Source organism: Penicillium cinerascens (genome assembly GCF_028974065.1).
Source record: "Penicillium cinerascens strain IBT 15544 chromosome Unknown scaffold_4_segment0_segment1, whole genome shotgun sequence".
NCBI classification, from domain to species: Eukaryota; Fungi; Ascomycota; class Eurotiomycetes; order Eurotiales; family Aspergillaceae; genus Penicillium; species Penicillium cinerascens.
In genome coordinates, this window is record NW_026695298.1 from 408207 (window position 1) to 424142 (window position 15936).

Sequence of the window (15936 nt, forward strand, 5' to 3'; positions counted from 1 at the left end):
GCTTGCCAGTTGGATAAACATAGATGTGTAAGTTGGAGTATACCTTTTGTCAGACTGATAGATGTTCTTATCTTGAGGTCGAATGATAATCATATTTGAGAGAAAATATGTGCTAAAAAGACAACCTCTAAAGACATATTACAAGGTGAAATATGCAATGGTCGCGGCATATGTTGCCAGGTTGTCGCTGACAACTGCCAACGAGGTCCCATCCTTGACAATCATGTTTGTAGTGCCAACAGTGCTTAGCGTGTAGACCACCAGGTTACTCGTGGTTCCCTCGACACTGAAGATCTCACTCTGGCAGTTCTCCGGAGTAGGGAAAGTAGAGCATTCAGTACTATAGTTGTTGAAGAAGCTGTATAGACCGGCGCCGTATACAGTGATGTCATCGGTATTGAGAACGCGCAGCCCAAGTGCGTCGCAGTTACCAGAGAGGCAGCTGCTGTAGTCGGGGTCATTGAGGGCGGAATTGGTTGGGTATGGTCCGTTGGCTGCATTGGGATTCGGCTGGTAGTAACTAAAAGGGTTAAACTTAGCATGGTCCTGCTGATAGTGATGAGTATCACTCACGGTGTTTCAGTCTGGATGAATCCTGCCACAATCGAGCTGGCTCCAGAGAACTGATACTGGTATAGTGAATGGTGCTCAACCGCTGTTCCATATCTGAGAAGGAGTTAGCTTCAATGCACTTGAATATTGAGATTCACTCACAGCCAAATATTCTTCCCCTCTACCAACATTCCACGGCCAGAGTATACAGAGATCCGGGTGCTGTCCGCACTGTCGAGGTCGTGATCTGCCGTCCACAACCAGACATTCTCAAGGTAGACGTCACTCGCGGAGCTAGTAATATGCATGGACATGTAAGCGACCTCACAGGCTGCCGAGACGGCCGCCGAAGTTGGGCATTGAGCAACCTGCTGTTGCGAGCCAGTGAAGCCTCCAATTCGGGTATGAACGTCCCACATTCCTGAGCCAGCCTCCGCTGCCAGATTCCATTGGATGAGGGTGGCACCTGGCGCGGAGCCCTCGGTGCTAATGATCATATCAGACCATTCAATTGAGCCAGTATCCCCGCACTTGCCAACCTGAATAACAGGAACAGGGTTGGTGATGCTTGACCAGACACTTCCACTGGCCATTATCACGGGATATGATTCACCAACGATCCGAGACCCCGGAGGGAAGTAAAGAGTGTCAGTAACTTTGTAAGTTCCTGCGTCAAAGTACAAAATCTTGCCAGATGATGCCGCTGAAGTCAGCGCAGACTGGATTGCAGATGTGTCGTCGGTCGAGCCATCTCCTGTAGCACCTGCACTTCTGATGCTGACGAAAGAAGATGTTGGCGAGGCCGAATACTGGGGCTTTGATTTAGTATAATAGTTGGAAGATCCACTAGCAAGCAATGCGCTTGGGCGTGTCGGTGCAGTGAAAGTACCCTGGAAATTGGTAGGGCCGTTCGGGGTGTACTTATGGCCCTGACCCCAAGCACTGATGGTTGTTGTGCCTCCAGCGAGAACGGTTCCACTAGGGCCTTCCACCGCGACTGGGACATTTTCAAGAACAATGTTCTCCAAGATAAGGCTTCCATTGGAAGAGGTAGAGGTCTCCCAAGCAGTGGTGACAAATGTCGGGCAATCCTGAATGGTGCTGTCGAAGACAGTGACTGAGCCAACGAGCTGGTTGCCGGCACCGCCGTTGTTAATTGAAAGAGCAGTCGTGCAGTTTGATAGTTTGAGACCCTGGTAGGCCCAGCCCCAGTCCCAGATCTGGGAAATGCAGGTTACAGCGTCCGAGATGACCAAATTGCGCATGGTAAATTGCTGGTTGCCAATATTGGCTCCATACAAACCGCCAGTGATGGTGATATCGGTCAAAAAGCCACCGGAGCCTAAAACAGTTAGCATTTCCAGCGAAAGTGTCGAAGGGTGTTAGGGTGTGTCTCACCATTTTCAATGAAGATGCCCTGGTGCTGTGTCCCCGAAGCTGAGCTCATCTCGATTTCCACATTTTGAATACTCGTGGCCTGCCCAGTTGGCCAGTGAATACCTGTTGCGCCTAAGCTAGCTGGGATGTTCGTCAAGTCTAGCTTCAAGTTTCGAATCTGCCTGTAGAACACGTTTGTCGAGGTCCAGCCCTGGTTGCCACTGCTTTGGTACTGGTCCCCATCAATCAACCCCAGCCCTGTGAAACCTGCAGTTGCTTTGATCACCGGAATGGAGTTTGGGTTGCCAATAAGCTGTGTAAAGTAGTAGTCGATGATAGAGGTCGATATCAGGTAAGTTCCTGCTGGAAAGTACACGATTGCAGGGGTCGTGGTAGAGGTCTCTCCGCTTGCTGGGCCATAACGACCACCGTCACTGATAGCGGCATTGATAGCAGCAGTGTCATCGGTTACACCATCACCTATAGACATGTTAGATGCCTATAGTTTTTATGGGGAATGTGCTGCCGAGTATTACCTTTGGCTCCATAGTCCATCACATTGCGAAACACCTTGTAGGTGGAAGGATTCGGGTTGAAAGCCGCGATTCCTTGATGCGCGATATCTGCCAGCCAGTATGACGGGTCGTCTGAAGCCTCAGATATAGCCTGTACATCGACAGCCGGTGTCCCGAGGCAGAGAGGTGACGAGACGCTGGTAAGGCTCGGGGACGACGTATGCTTGGCTAGAGGCTTCTCGGTAGAGCCAACCCCAGCTACGGCCGAGCTACCCAGCGCTCTGGCATGGCAACATGCTATAAAAGAGAGGCAGCTGATTACAGTAGCAAAGAGCATGTTGAAATGAAAGACAGGCCGAGAAGAATGCTACTCACTGGTGACGCGTGTGAGACGAGCTCTTCCTTATATACCCACCCGGCACTCTATTTCGGCAACTTTTATCGAGATACTGCATGAAACGCGCATGACAATAGAATAGGGGTAGACTCAAATGCCCTCCACACTCCCAAACATTGTCCAAACATGCTGGTCAATGAATCCTACCCCGGAGTACCACTTGAGACGGGGAATTAAATTGCGGATGACCTGGATCAGGTCACGATTGGGCAAAAATAGGATTAGCACCCAAGCCATCATCCGCTAAGCTTCAGGTTGTCACGATGGCCGTCTTGCCTCATGATCGAGGAGTACGGAGTAGAAGAGATTGGATACCGACCACGCCGATCGAGCCCAATGGGGGAATATTCTCCCCTGGCTGGCTGAGCCAATAGGGAGCCATAAGGCGACCACATCACATTGTGAGGGAGATGAAATGGACTAGTCTGACGTGCTACATCGAAAAGCGGAATGGAATGTGACTAGCTGCAGAATACATTGCCGCCACTCTGGGAGGGCAATGTGACTCAGGGGTCATGCTTTATGTGCAACAGGGATTGTGGATGAAGAAGGCAAAAGCCCAAAAATGTCGCTTTGTCCTCCAAAAGATCTTTGAAATTGTTGTTTCGTACATTATGACGATTAATATCCTCTCATCGCATAGTGTACACATGTGCAGCAGATCAGAAGACTTTCTGGAAGTACGTCCCTTGACCCTGGCACGAGGAAGAAATAAACTATAGGTTAGTCTTCAGCCAAGGCCCTAATGGTCTCTGAACACTCCGCACTCCTGGTAACCCCCTGTGACCTTGACCGATGTATTCGGGTGTTCCAGATCTACCTCCCTCAAGTCCCGGCACTAGTCTGAAGTCAGCCACGTAGTCCCAGACCGAAACCCTGCCTGGTCCTACCACGCCACATGGAGTCCTTGTAGGCGCTTGTGGCTTTCGACATGAAGCCTATCTCGATCTCTCAAAGTCCGCAGGGGTAAGGAACCCGTAGTGAGATACAGCATGAAACCGGCGGTTAACGGTAGGGGTTGGCGTTAAGGTTGACGGGCAGAAAGATATGCCGAACGGTAGCAAGACGGATCGGATGAGCCCATATCATCAAGGACTTTAGTTACTACACCGATCACTCGAACAAGTCTCCGAGTGCACCGTGCATGATCCAGGATCCATTTATCAGACGGGTTTAAGACGGACTTTTATTCCAGGCGACGTCATGGTCGGGTTTTTCCAGCAGTCCAATATTTGACTCCGCTGTCCATTATAGACATCAGCTAATTTCCAGCAAATGACTCTCTAGAAAAAAACATGATAATCGAAAATTGATCACGTGTCGGAGACACGTGACCACATTTTTTCGCTGTTCTTGCGTCCTCTCGAGACTCCGCGCAAAAAAAATACCAGGGTCAACCGCAATCCTCCCTGCCCCGGCTATCCGACTAGTCTGTTTTTCCATCGGAGAGACAGCTCCTAATACTCACCCTTCTATCGGTCTTGACCCTGGTGAACCCGTGGTTCGTCAGCTTGCGCGACGGGTCGCGAACAAGGTCGTGTCACGGAACGAGACACCGCCAACCACCGCCTCGAGTATCCCAGAGACAAATTGACTTTTGCTCTCTGAGTGAAAGACGAGATACCTGTGGCAGCTAAAGAAGTATCGCTCCGAGCTTTAATTCAGGGTATCGAAGAGCCGCGTTCGACTAGGAACCCCCACGCGTGAGGTACTCGAGTACTTCGCTTCACGTCGACGACCGAGGCTCGCCCCATCGTGTATAATCGGACGCTCGCATTATATATCGCTGTCGGCCTTCGAAACGGGTGTTGAAACGTCTCCGCCACCCGCAAGCATCGACCTTAGTGCTTTGGGTGTATATCAAGGTGGACAATAACGCCGTAGATGTCCAAACGCACGGCGCAAGGTCCTCAAGGGTCCAAAGAAGACGAGAACGCATTCGCGATGTCGAGCACTCCGGATGAAAAGCCCCAGCGGGCGACGGCTGCCCAGATGGCAAGCAGAAAGTAAGTGAGCTTCTTTTTTTGGAGGGGGGAATGTCTTGGAATTGATGGAAGGATATCACATATCGAGACTGTTTCGATCCCATATGAGACTGCTGTTAGGGGAGGGTGGCAGCCTAAGTTGGTTGGGAGGTACTTTCCCTTCCCACTTCGATCTGGGAGCGTGTTGTGGACGTGTTTCGTGATGCTGATATCCCACTCCTCTTCCTCACCATCCTCACCTCTTCTCTTTCTCCTCCTCCTCCTCCTCCACATCTCTTTCGTTTCCAATATTATTACCCAAACATTATCGTTATTCGAACTGCATTCGGTGTATTCATGCCTCTTCGACTCCGTCTTTCGCTTCTCTCCCGCTTTTTCAAGATGGGCAACAAGAAAACTGACGAGGAAATTTGCTTCGGCAGAATCAAGGACGTTCGCCGTCGTCCTCGAGCTGGCACCCCAACCGGTGGCGCAGCTCCCCCTCCGCCTTCCGGCGGCGCCTTCTCGTCCCTGTCTTCTGCCCCAGCTGCCCCAGCGTTCCAATCCACCTCATTCAACTCCGCACCCTCGACTGGTTTTAGTTTCGGACAAGGCCAGAGCCAGAGCTTCCCAGGCGCTAGCTCAGGGCCCACCCAGCCCGCTCAAGCTGCATCGGCCCCGTTCTCCTTCGGCGATAGTGGCTCGACCGGTTTCAACTTCTCGTCCTCGGGCTTCGGCAGCTCTGCTCCATCGACTAACCCATTTTCTTTCAACGCGGCCACTCCTGCCCCCCAGTCGACACCCGGCGCATCCACGAGCTTTGGCGGGTTTAGTACTCAGCCGACAACCCAGTCATCTTTCTCGAACGGCATCTTCGGAGCACAGCCGAATGCAAGCGCCCCGGCAAGCACTCCTGTCTTCGGACAAGCAGCTACAGGCTCCCCCGCGAACCCTGCTTCAGAATCCATGCAAATGTCGCCCGACGCAAAGCCCAAAGCGCCTTCCTTCAATGGCAACTCTTCGGCTGATCCCCAAAAGAAAATCTGCGGGGGCTCGTCTGGGGCTTCGAATTTGTTCTCGCCCAAGCCTGCTGCTGCACCGGCCAGCAATCCATTCGGAGGTTTGAATGCCGCTCCGACTACTGACAAGCCCTCCAGCGATAAGGCAGAGAGCTTCGTAGCTAAGCCTGCTTTTGGTACGCAATCGACTACTCAAACAACACCGGCCAAGCCATTCGGTGGACTCTTTGGAGCAACTCCTGCTGCGTCTACTCAGGAGCCTGAGAAGGCGAGCACCCCAAGCGTCTTCTCATCAACGCCTGCCTCTCAACCTGTAGGCGGCAATCTTTTCGCCCCCAAGCCGGCATCTTCGGACTCCGACAAAGCGAATGCTCCCAAGCCTGCTTTGAACAACATTTTCTCACCAAAGCCAGCCGCAGAAATCCCTGCGCCTAGCAACCCGTTCGCTCCGAAGACGGCATCTGAACAAAACACTGCTGCTGCCTCCCACAACGCGCAACCTTTCAAAATCCTTTTCGGTGGCGGGGGTTCCTCGCAGCCTACATTCGGTAACATGTCCCCGGCGAAGCCTGCCAATGAGGCCACGAATCTATTCGCTCCGAAGGCACCGACGGATCAGGCTTCTGAGAAGCCTGTCGAACCTTCGCCCTTTAAGGGTCTTTTTGGTGGAAATTCTACCATGTCCCAGCCTTCCGAGTCCGAGAAGCCGGGGTCCATCCCCTCGGCTACTGCAAGCTTGTTCGCGCCCAAGCCAACTGAGGATCAAGGGTCTGAGAAGCCCGCGAGCCCTAATCCCTTCGGGTCACTTTTCGGCGCCAACTCTGCCACACCCAAGTTCTCCGAGCCTGAGAAAGCTCAATCAACCCCTGCTCAGAACTTGTTTGCGCCGAAGCCAGCCGATGAACAACCCAAACCCGCAGGTGCTAACCCGTTCGGGTCTCTTTTCGGTGTCACTTCTGCACCTATTTCATCCGAGCCCAAGAACCTTCAACCTACTCCTACCGCGGCTCCCAGTCTTTTCGCATCAAAACCAGCTACAGAGCAAACATCCACGAGCCCTGCCAAGCCCTCGTCGACCCAGCCGTCTGGCAACCTGTTCGGTGGAAAAACCGCGGCACCTGCATCTAACCAGTCGCAAACTTCACTGGGTACCCCAGGCCTCTTCAGCTCTCCTGCCAATTCTGCCTTGGATCCGGCGGCCCGACTTCCGAAGTTTGATCTTCCCACCGGTGCAAACGAAGTAACTCCAAATTCGGAGTTATTCTTCAAAGTCAAGTCTCTTGATCATTTTTTCAAGCAGCAATTGCTCCAGTGCGAGCCTGGAAGCGATGCCTTTGACAACCTGGTCCTCTTCTACTTGAAGGCCCGTCAGGCCATGGGTGCCCCTCTCAAACCCAAGGGTGCGGTCAAGCTGAAAGGCAATGTGTCCTCAGTGAAGTTAACTCCCAACGCACAAAAGCCAGCAGTCACTGCTGATGCTAACTCTTCAAACACTGCGCGTTTGTTTTCGCAGTCTTTCTCGTCTCCTGCCAGCAACCCGGCTCAGTCGGCCGATGGGCCGTTGCAGGCGAAGAGCTCTGCAGCTGCGGCGCCTAAGGCAAACCCCTTTGCCTCTCTCTCCAACGGGAATGCCGTCGCTGCTCCCAAGGAGAATCCTTTTACGAATATTTCTATTGGGAATGCCTCCACCGCAGCCGAGAAGGCACCAAGTGCCTCTGCTCCTGGAGCGCCTAAGTTGGCTGGCAACATGTTTGCCAATCCCAAGCCTTCAGGTACTCAGGCTACATCTGGTCTTCCGAAATTCGGTAACGGTTCTGCTGGTGTCGATTTCATGGCCCAGTTCAAGAAGAAGGCAGAGGAAACTGAGGCCAAAGAGAAGGCTAAGCGAAAGGCGGAAGATTTCGACTCGGACGAGGATGACGAAGCAGATTGGGAACGCAAAGATGCCGAGAAACAACGCGAAAAGCGTGCGAAGCTTGAGGGTATCTCCACGAAGAAATCCGTGTTCGTCCCTGGGGAAGGGTTCAAGTTTATCGATGCTGATGAACCATCTCCATCCGATTCTGGGGCCAGTGCTTCTCAGCCTGCAGAGAAGTCCCCTTTGACTGCCGCTTCTCCTGCCCCATCTACTACTTCCATTTTTGAATCGTCCAGTCGCCCTCTCTCCAACTCTCAGAACATTTTCGGTCGTCTTTCTGCAACTCCACAGCCGTCCGATAATGCAATGGATAGTGACGACTCCGACAACGAGGCCAAGGACGGCTCTCCCAAGCGTCGTGCTTCTGAGGCCAGCGGAGATGAGGACGATTCTCCCCGCAAATCCAAGCGAAACAAAGCGTCTGAGATTTCTGAGACGACTAAGTCGAGCTTGGACACACCCATCCCGGCTCCGACCGCTGCTGCTGGACGCAGTCTGTTTGCTCGAATCGGGTCACCGGCGCCCCAGAAGGATTCTCCTAGCGCCACATCAAGTCTGTTCTCTGCCAGTTTTGCCAAGACAAACTCTTCTCCTGCCGACAACACCTGGAAGCCCAACATGCCCATTAAGTTCGGTGATTCAACTGCAACCCCTGCGCCTACTCCTGTGTCTACCCAGGCCTCCAGCGTTGCCAATGGCACCTCCGAGGATGCCACACCTGATGAAGAGGCCGCCCCTGGTGCTATCTTTGACCTGTCCAATGCAGTCAACGGCGAACAGGATGAAAAGGTCGAATTTGAATGTCGGGCTCGTGCATTCAAGTTGGCTACGGGTTGGACTTCTCAGGGCACTGGCATCATTAGACTCCTCAAGCACCCCGAAACCGGCCGCTCTCGAATTGTCCTCCGCAGTGATCCCGGTGGAAACGTCATCCTGAACACCTACCTCCAGAAGGAGCTTGACTATGCGAAGATGAACAACAGTGTGCAGTGCATGGTCCCACAGCCCGACGGCAAGCCTGAACACTGGGCCATCCGTGTCAAGGCCGAGTCCATTGAAGGTCTTCACAACAAGATCCAGGAACTCAAGAACTAAGGTTGGGTTAAATTGATGATCATGACGGTACAGGTAGGGTATGGTGTTTCAAAACTTCGTGCGAGGAAGCTTCTTTTATTTTCTTTATCCACCCCAACTGTACGATATAACATTGATGGAGTTCTACATTTTGTGTTCTTATTTGCATTTTTGCTAAATTACTTTCGGCGAAAACGTCGATCGGTGCATCCAGCCTTTTCCTTAATTTTCCTTTGATTCTCATGTCTGTGTACTCGTTACCATAAACCATTCCAAGGGCTACAGTTCCATACTATATCTTCCATTGAAACGCACCCAAGGCGATTAGATGTTGTATTCACCCTCTGCGTCGTATTTTTTGCCAAAGAGCCTTGCTCAGGCCGGTTTGCTGCCGTCCTGTTATCCAAAGCTCAACTCGACATAGTACAGCATACGAGCCTATTGTGTTATTTCCACCTCGCTCTGGCTGAGAGCCATGTCGACTCCCAATCCTCGGGACTCAAAAAGTACGATATTCCAAGACAAACTACGGATGAAGACTACACACACGGTAGAACCAAGACATGGGTAAAAAGGTATTTTATTTTGAAAAAGCCCCGACCGAACCCCAAGTGTAACATGGAATCATAGAAGCAAAGACATAGACGTAGTCAACACACTTACGCGTCATCGACGGTAGCGGTGTGCAGACCCTTGGGGTTCTTAACGTTGACGGCCTGGACGTGGGAGTACAGACGCTCCTTGGCGCCCTCCTCGTCGTTACGCTTGCGGGAGATGCGAACACGGAGACGGAAGGGGACACCCTTGATACCGGCCTCCCAGACCTTCTTGTTGAGGGCGGGGTCGAGGCGGACGTCCTTGGTACCCTGTGTACAGTGTTAGCGAAATCATTCCGGCGTGCGCCGGGAGAGCCGAGACTTACCATGGCCTGCTCGGCAAAGGCGCGGATCTCCTTGATGGCACGGGGAGCACGCTTCTTGAAGCTGACACCGTGGGTCTGTATTCCGAAAGAAGTCGTAATTAGTCTTCCGTCCGAATGCCATCTGGTAAGAGTCGGGACTCTGCGATGTTTTGGATCGGCCATAGAGGTGGACTTCATCAAACTAATTCTTCTTCTTTTGTTCCCCGTTGGGAGGTGTATGCCAGCTGCAAAACTCCGGAGAATCTGCAGCCGTCGAGCCGTCACAAGTAACGACTTTTAGCCGTGGTTGCCAACGGCTGTTCGAGGGCGAGGCGGTCGAAGGATTTTTTACGTCCTCGTTCCACTTCCCACGCACACACACAAAAGAAAAAGTTCCATGTTTCAGGATTGTGTGTTCTCTGTCCAGTTTTGCCTCCACGGTTTTCCAAATCGTCGCAGGTAAGGGGGAACTCGAGTGAGATTGGGGTTTTCAACATACGCGCTTGTGGAGGTTGATGGTGTACTCGCGCGACACCACGTCGGCGATAGCCGAACGCTGCTTGCCAGAGTTGACGTTGGACATCTCTGCTGTGTGTCAGATGGTGTTCTGGAGGGTTGAATCGATAGGAAAGACTGACTGTTGGGGTCGGCGACTGTGGGCGGATTGGGTCGATGAAGAAAATCACGAATGTGACCGAATTTGTGGCCCGTGGATGAGTGTGGCTCGCTTATCGTGTGTGCGCCCCGTGATTGGTGGGTGGCTTGACTCAGCAATTCACGGTTGACGCCTGAGGCGGAATTTTGTCCCAAGGCCACAAGGCAACAAGGCCACACTAAGATTCCCTCACAATCGTTTTTACTGGAAACTGGTTTTCACCCCGTTCTATGTCTATACAGTATTGTATCCAATTGCCGTATTGGCATGAGATGGCTATGCTATGGTTTTGCTCCCCCTTATTTCGAGCTCTCTCCACTGACGTCAGGGTAAACATCGAACCGGCGCTGGGTATAGATCGGAACACCCTTGCGAGTGTTCACAATGGTATCATTGTCGAGATCCGCATATATGGTGGTCTCCTTCTCCTCGGCCTCGGCCAGGATTTTCGCGCTGGGATCCGCGATCAAACTGTGACCGTAGGCATGGTAGGTCGACTCGAGGTCACGCGAGGGACTGCACAAGGCCACATACGTCTGGTTGTCAACAGCACGAGCACGTCCCAGGAGTGACCAGTGAAGAGGTCCGGTAACAGTGTTGAATGCGCCCGGGTAAACCAGTAGGAAAGCGCCCTTGCGGGCTGCGATCATAGCCGACTCGGGGAATCGAATGTCGTAACAGATCGCCAATCCAATCTTGCCGTATTCCGGCAGATCAATCACCGTCAATTCATTGCCTGGAGACAGCACATCACTCTCCTTGAACTTGATCTTGCCCGGGATATCGATGTCGAACATGTGCGTCTTGCGATGGGTTCCAATCAAAACCCCCGTCGGCGAAAAGACCAGCGACGTGTTGTAGTATTTCTTGCTCTCCGGCTCCAGCTCGGGAATACTGCCGCCGATCAGGTATGCGTTTGCCTCGGCGGCGATCGCTGACAGCGCGTGGAACGAGGGTGATTGTTCCTTCGTCGGCGGGGAAGGGTGAAGGGTCTCGGCGTATTTGGGGAAGTATTGAGTGCCGTAGGGAGAGTTGAAGCATTCGGGGAGGACGATCAGGCGTGCGCCGGCCTGTGCGGCCTCGAGGACCTTGCTCCGAGCATGAGAAAGGTTGACGGCCTTGTCCGCGCCTGCTGATGCGTTAGTCGGAGATTGCGCCGAGGGTTGAGTGGATCAATTACCAGATGCAAGCTGGACTAGAGCCAGCTTCAAGGGCTTCTTCAGAAAGGATGTCATGATGGTCGTTCTACAGAATTGTGTCGGAGAAGTTGGAGGCGCGCGGGAGAAGTTGAGTAATAATTAACGGGGGTCTTCCGGCTCCCGGCGGTCGCTCCGAAGGCGGATGCGGGGAGCAACGCTGATAAGAACATCGCTAATAAACACGGGGGTTCAATCCGGATTCAATCAGGATCGTCTCTTTCCGAATGGATATGGTGTGGATAATATGGGGATTGGAATTCGTTACCCTGGTGCTTGCAAGGGAGTCATCTCGGGATTTTGCATGGGTTTGGATATCAGTGACGTTTGATCGATATCCTCGCTTTGATATGGCATGTGGGTCTTTAAATCCTAATCCCGTTACGCCGGTGTCAGCATCAACGTCAGCGTCGTAGCCTGGTGGTAGTCCCAATACAAAAAGCCTGTGGAGGGAATTGCTCGATGGATGCACTGTGGAATAACTTCTCTGGACTCCCTTGAATCGAATTGTCGGGTCGTGTGACGGGGCCATATGCCTTCAGTGCCGATTTGACTTAAACCACCGACAAGCAAAACAAGATGGTGTCACTCGATGAGGTACACAAAAACAACGCCAGTCTGAAAGACTACGGCCCAAACCTTGTGGCCGTCTTCGGTACTATCTCCCACTCCCATCCCTGATAGTTACGTGCTCTGGGGGTCGGTTCACTGACATGGATGCTTCAAGTCGGCGGAACCAGCGGGATCGGCGAAGCAACCGCCCGAGCATTTGTGCGAGACACGCTATCCCCACGGGTATTCCTAGTTGGGCGTAATGAAGCCCAGGCATCGAAGATCATCGAGGAGCTGCGTCAGCTTAACCCGGCGGGCCAGCTAAGTTTCGTCAAGTGCGACGCCGCACGGTTACAAAGTGTGGATGAAGCATGCAAAGTTATTCAGGCCAAGGAAGAGAAGATTAACCTTCTTTTCTTGAGTGCTGGAATTTTGACTACCAAGGGACGGGATGGTACGGCGACTTTGAAATCCTCAAATCCATGAGCGTCTACTAACAGTCGCTAGAAACCGACGAGGGACTCGACAAGAAGCTCAGCCTGCATTACTATTCCCGAATGCGTTTCATCAACAATTTCCTGCCGCAGTTGACCAACGCAGGAACCGTGGCCGAGGATTCGACCCCAGCCAAACCCGGCCTGCGTCGCAACTTGGCTAGCGCCGTCTCCGTTCTCGAGGCTGGCGGAGAATCTCCGATAAACTTGGACGATTTGTCTCTAAAGACCACCTACTCGCTCCGCAACGCTGCGAAGCACGCTATCACCATGACATCCCTGTCGATGCAGGAACTCGCCGTTTCTCATCCGGAGGTATCGTTTGTCCATGCCTATCCCGGAGTCGTCAAGACCGGCATCATGCGTGAATTCGGAACCATTACCCGGGTTGCAATGAGCGCCATGTTTATTCTCGCCAAGCCCTGGATGGTGCCTCTGAACGAGAGCGGTGATCGGCATCTATATGCCGCAACTAGCCCGCGGTTCCCGCCGCGGGCCTCCAATGGTGGCGGCGATGTTGCGCCCGGTGCGGATGGAGCCAAGGGTAGCGGGGCGTATCTTTTGCATTGGGACGGGTCTACTGCTGGGAATCAGAAGGTTTTGCAGGATTATCGTGAGAATGAAACTGGCAAATTAGTGTGGAAGCACACTGTGGGGGTGTTTGGGTCGATCTGCGGCAGGGCCGGCCTGTTGGAGGATTGAGCCTCACCTTGATCATTCGTATACCTAATTCCACTCCATTATTGTACAAGACTACGGCTCTTCAAATGTCAATAATAAACGGCCCATTTGAAGGGGAATACACACTGCGATAATAAAGTTGGCCTCCACAGAGCCGCGGATCACGTGGCGTCGCCTCCCCTCAACCACTGGTCGACCGGACAAGATTTTTCGCAGCGGCAAATCGCCTGAATTTCCTGTCCGGTGTGATATATCTCTCTGCCTTGCCTCGATCAGTGTATAGAAGGCTCCTTGCACAGAATCGGGCGCAGGCTGACTCTCCGACTCCGAACCACCAACCCCAACCCTCCTCGAGACCGACCTCCTCGAGCGTTTGCACCATCATGTTCGAAGACTTCTCCTTCTCGTCGCCCTCCTCGCGGCCGGCTCGTCTAGCAATCGATGCAGAAGAACGGCTCATGGTCGACTGTGATAGCTCGCTGATCTCGCCAATGTCGTCGCGTTGCCCATCGCCCTCAGACCGGTTCCGCACACTCTCTCGCTCGAGATCCTCCTTCTTTCGCTCGCAGCAGCAGCCTCCTCCGACCTCAGTGCCCTTTCCTTACGAACAGAAACGTCTTTCTATTTCAACCCTCACGCAGAAACTGCATGAACATACCCTCCAGGGCCCGAAAGGCGAGCGACTCCCTGAACAGGGGCGCCTAGCGCACGACGGAAGCCGAGTGCGTAATCGCTACTCTGGATATATCCTTACACCACCAGACACAGACCACGACGAGGATGGACATTACGACTCCTCGCCGTCCTTGGGCTCAAACTCAAGCCCGACGTCTATCCCATACGACTTCCCCTCTCTAGACAGCACGGAGATTTCGAACTTCAACCCCAAGCAGCCGGACCATCGAACTATCCGGTTGCAAAGGCAACAAATATCGCAATTGCAATGTGACGAGGGTGAAATTGAGGCCATTCGTCGAACGGTCATGTCCGAGGAACCCTACGGGCCTGGACCAGACGTCCCGGTCGAAGACGATTGCCACCCCAGTTCCCTGCCGCCGCGGTTATCGCCACGCCGAAGAGCACTCACGTTGCACCGCAGCCGGTTCGGGCCTGATTCCTACGCATCCGAGGCCCGTGGGCGGAGGAAGAGTGCCACCGGGCCAGCGCAGTCTCGCCGGGTAGGGAAGAGCCATTATCCTTCTCATACCACCCGAGAATCCTCCAAACGGGGTGAGCAGGGACTCCGCCGCAAGAGCATGGTCAGTGCGGCGCTGGCATCTGTTGTGGAGCGGTCTTAATGCATTCATGGGACAGGCCTTCTGCCTTTATGTATATACTTGAATTTAATTGATACCCAATTTAGAAAGAATTCCAAGGCAGGGCCATACTTAGGCTCTTATGTTGACATACACAAGCCGAATTCAACCCAAAGTGGCCCATCTAGAGCGCAGTCCAGACGAAATTTATAACTTCCGAAGAGCCCTTTCAGTGGCATTTCAATTGCAGAATCTCAAACGCCTGCTCAGCCCATCTATCATCCCATGGCAACTCATATCCTTTACTACTCATATCGGTCCAATTTCCCTTCCAAACCACCATCATCCAGCAAGCTCCCAAACATGGCGGCCTCAAAGACGTAATTCACCTGCCAGGCATGATGAGAAGCATGAGCCAACAACCAACGAAGTTCATGCACCAACCCGTAGGAATATGCATTCGCCATAGCCAGTTCTAACGTGTCAACGAGGTTCTTTTCCTTAAGCTCGTCCACTAACCCCCGAGAAACATACTCTGCTGGCCCGATAGATAGGAGATACCAAATCTTCTCGAGCAACTCCTTATTACCAGAGCGCTCTAGGAAGGCTTCAATCTGATCACAGGTGGGAAAACCATTGCAGGCATTCGAAAGTGGCCGGCTGAATCCCGTTGTCTGGCCATCCTCGTCAAACGCTTCGTCCCACTCTGCATATCTTTGATCCGACCGCCCAGTTCGCATCTTGGAAGACCCCAAAACTGCCCGTCTCAGGAATTCGTGCCGGTCATTCAGAATATGCCAGCTGTATAGATTTGCGCACACGATGGATCCTGGATCGGACCAATTTCCCATGAATATCGTGGCCCCAATATGAGCATATGCATCATAGACTCTCCTCAGAGAATTTTCTGAAATGCTGCCGGTGCTCATGATATCATGCGAATTCAGAAAGCTGTTGAAGAGCTCTGAATTATAGAAATCAGTCCCGACATCCACCACATCCGTTCCTGGCGCGCTAAATGCAAATTGACGGGCCACAGCACCGGGATCAAAACCCCTCGCCATAGCCTCGGCAGCCATTCCGGCGAGACTGCTTTCACAGATTGAGACCGTCAGAAGCTCCTCACGATTAAGTTTTGCCGATAGCCTCGCGAGATGGCTTTTGTGGCATTCTTCAGCGAGGCTTTTCTCTTGGATGTATTGGCGGCCAATGTTCACAGCCTCTCTTCACTCCCTGCCACCTAAAGTTTCGCATGCATGAGGATCTGCACTAGCCATGTGCAGCACAGTCTCGAATCCCGGAAAGGCTTTGTGATATCCGTGCTCGTAGTAGAACCACATATCCGTACAGTAGTTGGAGTAGAGTGTTGACGCGTCATAGGCGCC

General features: G+C 52.8%; 7 protein-coding genes across 7 annotated transcripts; 3 read left to right on the forward strand and 4 right to left on the reverse strand.

Annotated features, from left to right (window-relative positions):
• Nucleotides 1–138: 138 nt before the first annotated feature.
• Nucleotides 139–2781, reverse strand: N7498_009242 (glycoside hydrolase family 55 protein; the record flags this gene model as incomplete). The annotated part of the gene is made up of 5 exons (XM_058456298.1): nt 139–520; nt 574–666; nt 715–1894; nt 1951–2409; nt 2466–2781. 5 exons carry the CDS (start codon nt 2779–2781, stop codon nt 139–141), a joined length of 2430 nt encoding a protein of 809 aa, XP_058303197.1.
• Nucleotides 2782–5207: 2426 nt separating this feature from the next.
• N7498_009243 (uncharacterized protein) lies at nt 5208–8837 on the forward strand (the record flags this gene model as incomplete). The annotated part of the gene is made up of 1 exon (XM_058456299.1): nt 5208–8837. The coding sequence occupies one exon, from the start codon at nt 5208–5210 to the stop codon at nt 8835–8837; it is 3630 nt and encodes a 1209-aa protein (XP_058303198.1).
• A 541-nt stretch (nt 8838–9378) lies between these two features.
• On the reverse strand, nt 9379–10300 carry N7498_009244 (60S ribosomal protein eL31; the record flags this gene model as incomplete). The annotated part of the gene is made up of 3 exons (XM_058456300.1): nt 9379–9682; nt 9739–9813; nt 10217–10300. The coding sequence occupies 3 exons, from the start codon at nt 10298–10300 to the stop codon at nt 9476–9478; spliced, it is 366 nt and encodes a 121-aa protein (XP_058303199.1). The 3' UTR covers nt 9379–9475.
• Nucleotides 10301–10671: 371 nt separating this feature from the next.
• N7498_009245 (carbon-nitrogen hydrolase family protein) lies at nt 10672–11607 on the reverse strand (the record flags this gene model as incomplete). Its single annotated transcript, XM_058456301.1, has 2 exons — nt 10672–11501; nt 11553–11607. 2 exons carry the CDS (start codon nt 11605–11607, stop codon nt 10672–10674), a joined length of 885 nt encoding a protein of 294 aa, XP_058303200.1.
• A 443-nt stretch (nt 11608–12050) lies between these two features.
• N7498_009246 (uncharacterized protein) lies at nt 12051–13316 on the forward strand (the record flags this gene model as incomplete). The annotated part of the gene is made up of 3 exons (XM_058456302.1): nt 12051–12223; nt 12296–12574; nt 12628–13316. The coding sequence occupies exons 1-3, from the start codon at nt 12148–12150 to the stop codon at nt 13314–13316; spliced, it is 1044 nt and encodes a 347-aa protein (XP_058303201.1). The 5' UTR covers nt 12051–12147.
• Nucleotides 13317–13678: 362 nt separating this feature from the next.
• N7498_009247 (uncharacterized protein) lies at nt 13679–14593 on the forward strand (the record flags this gene model as incomplete). The annotated part of the gene is made up of 1 exon (XM_058456303.1): nt 13679–14593. One exon carries the CDS (start codon nt 13679–13681, stop codon nt 14591–14593), a length of 915 nt encoding a protein of 304 aa, XP_058303202.1.
• Nucleotides 14594–14856: 263 nt separating this feature from the next.
• On the reverse strand, nt 14857–15630 carry N7498_009248 (uncharacterized protein; the record flags this gene model as incomplete). The annotated part of the gene is made up of 1 exon (XM_058456304.1): nt 14857–15630. One exon carries the CDS (start codon nt 15628–15630, stop codon nt 14857–14859), a length of 774 nt encoding a protein of 257 aa, XP_058303203.1.
• Between the last annotated feature and the right edge of the window lie 306 nt (nt 15631–15936).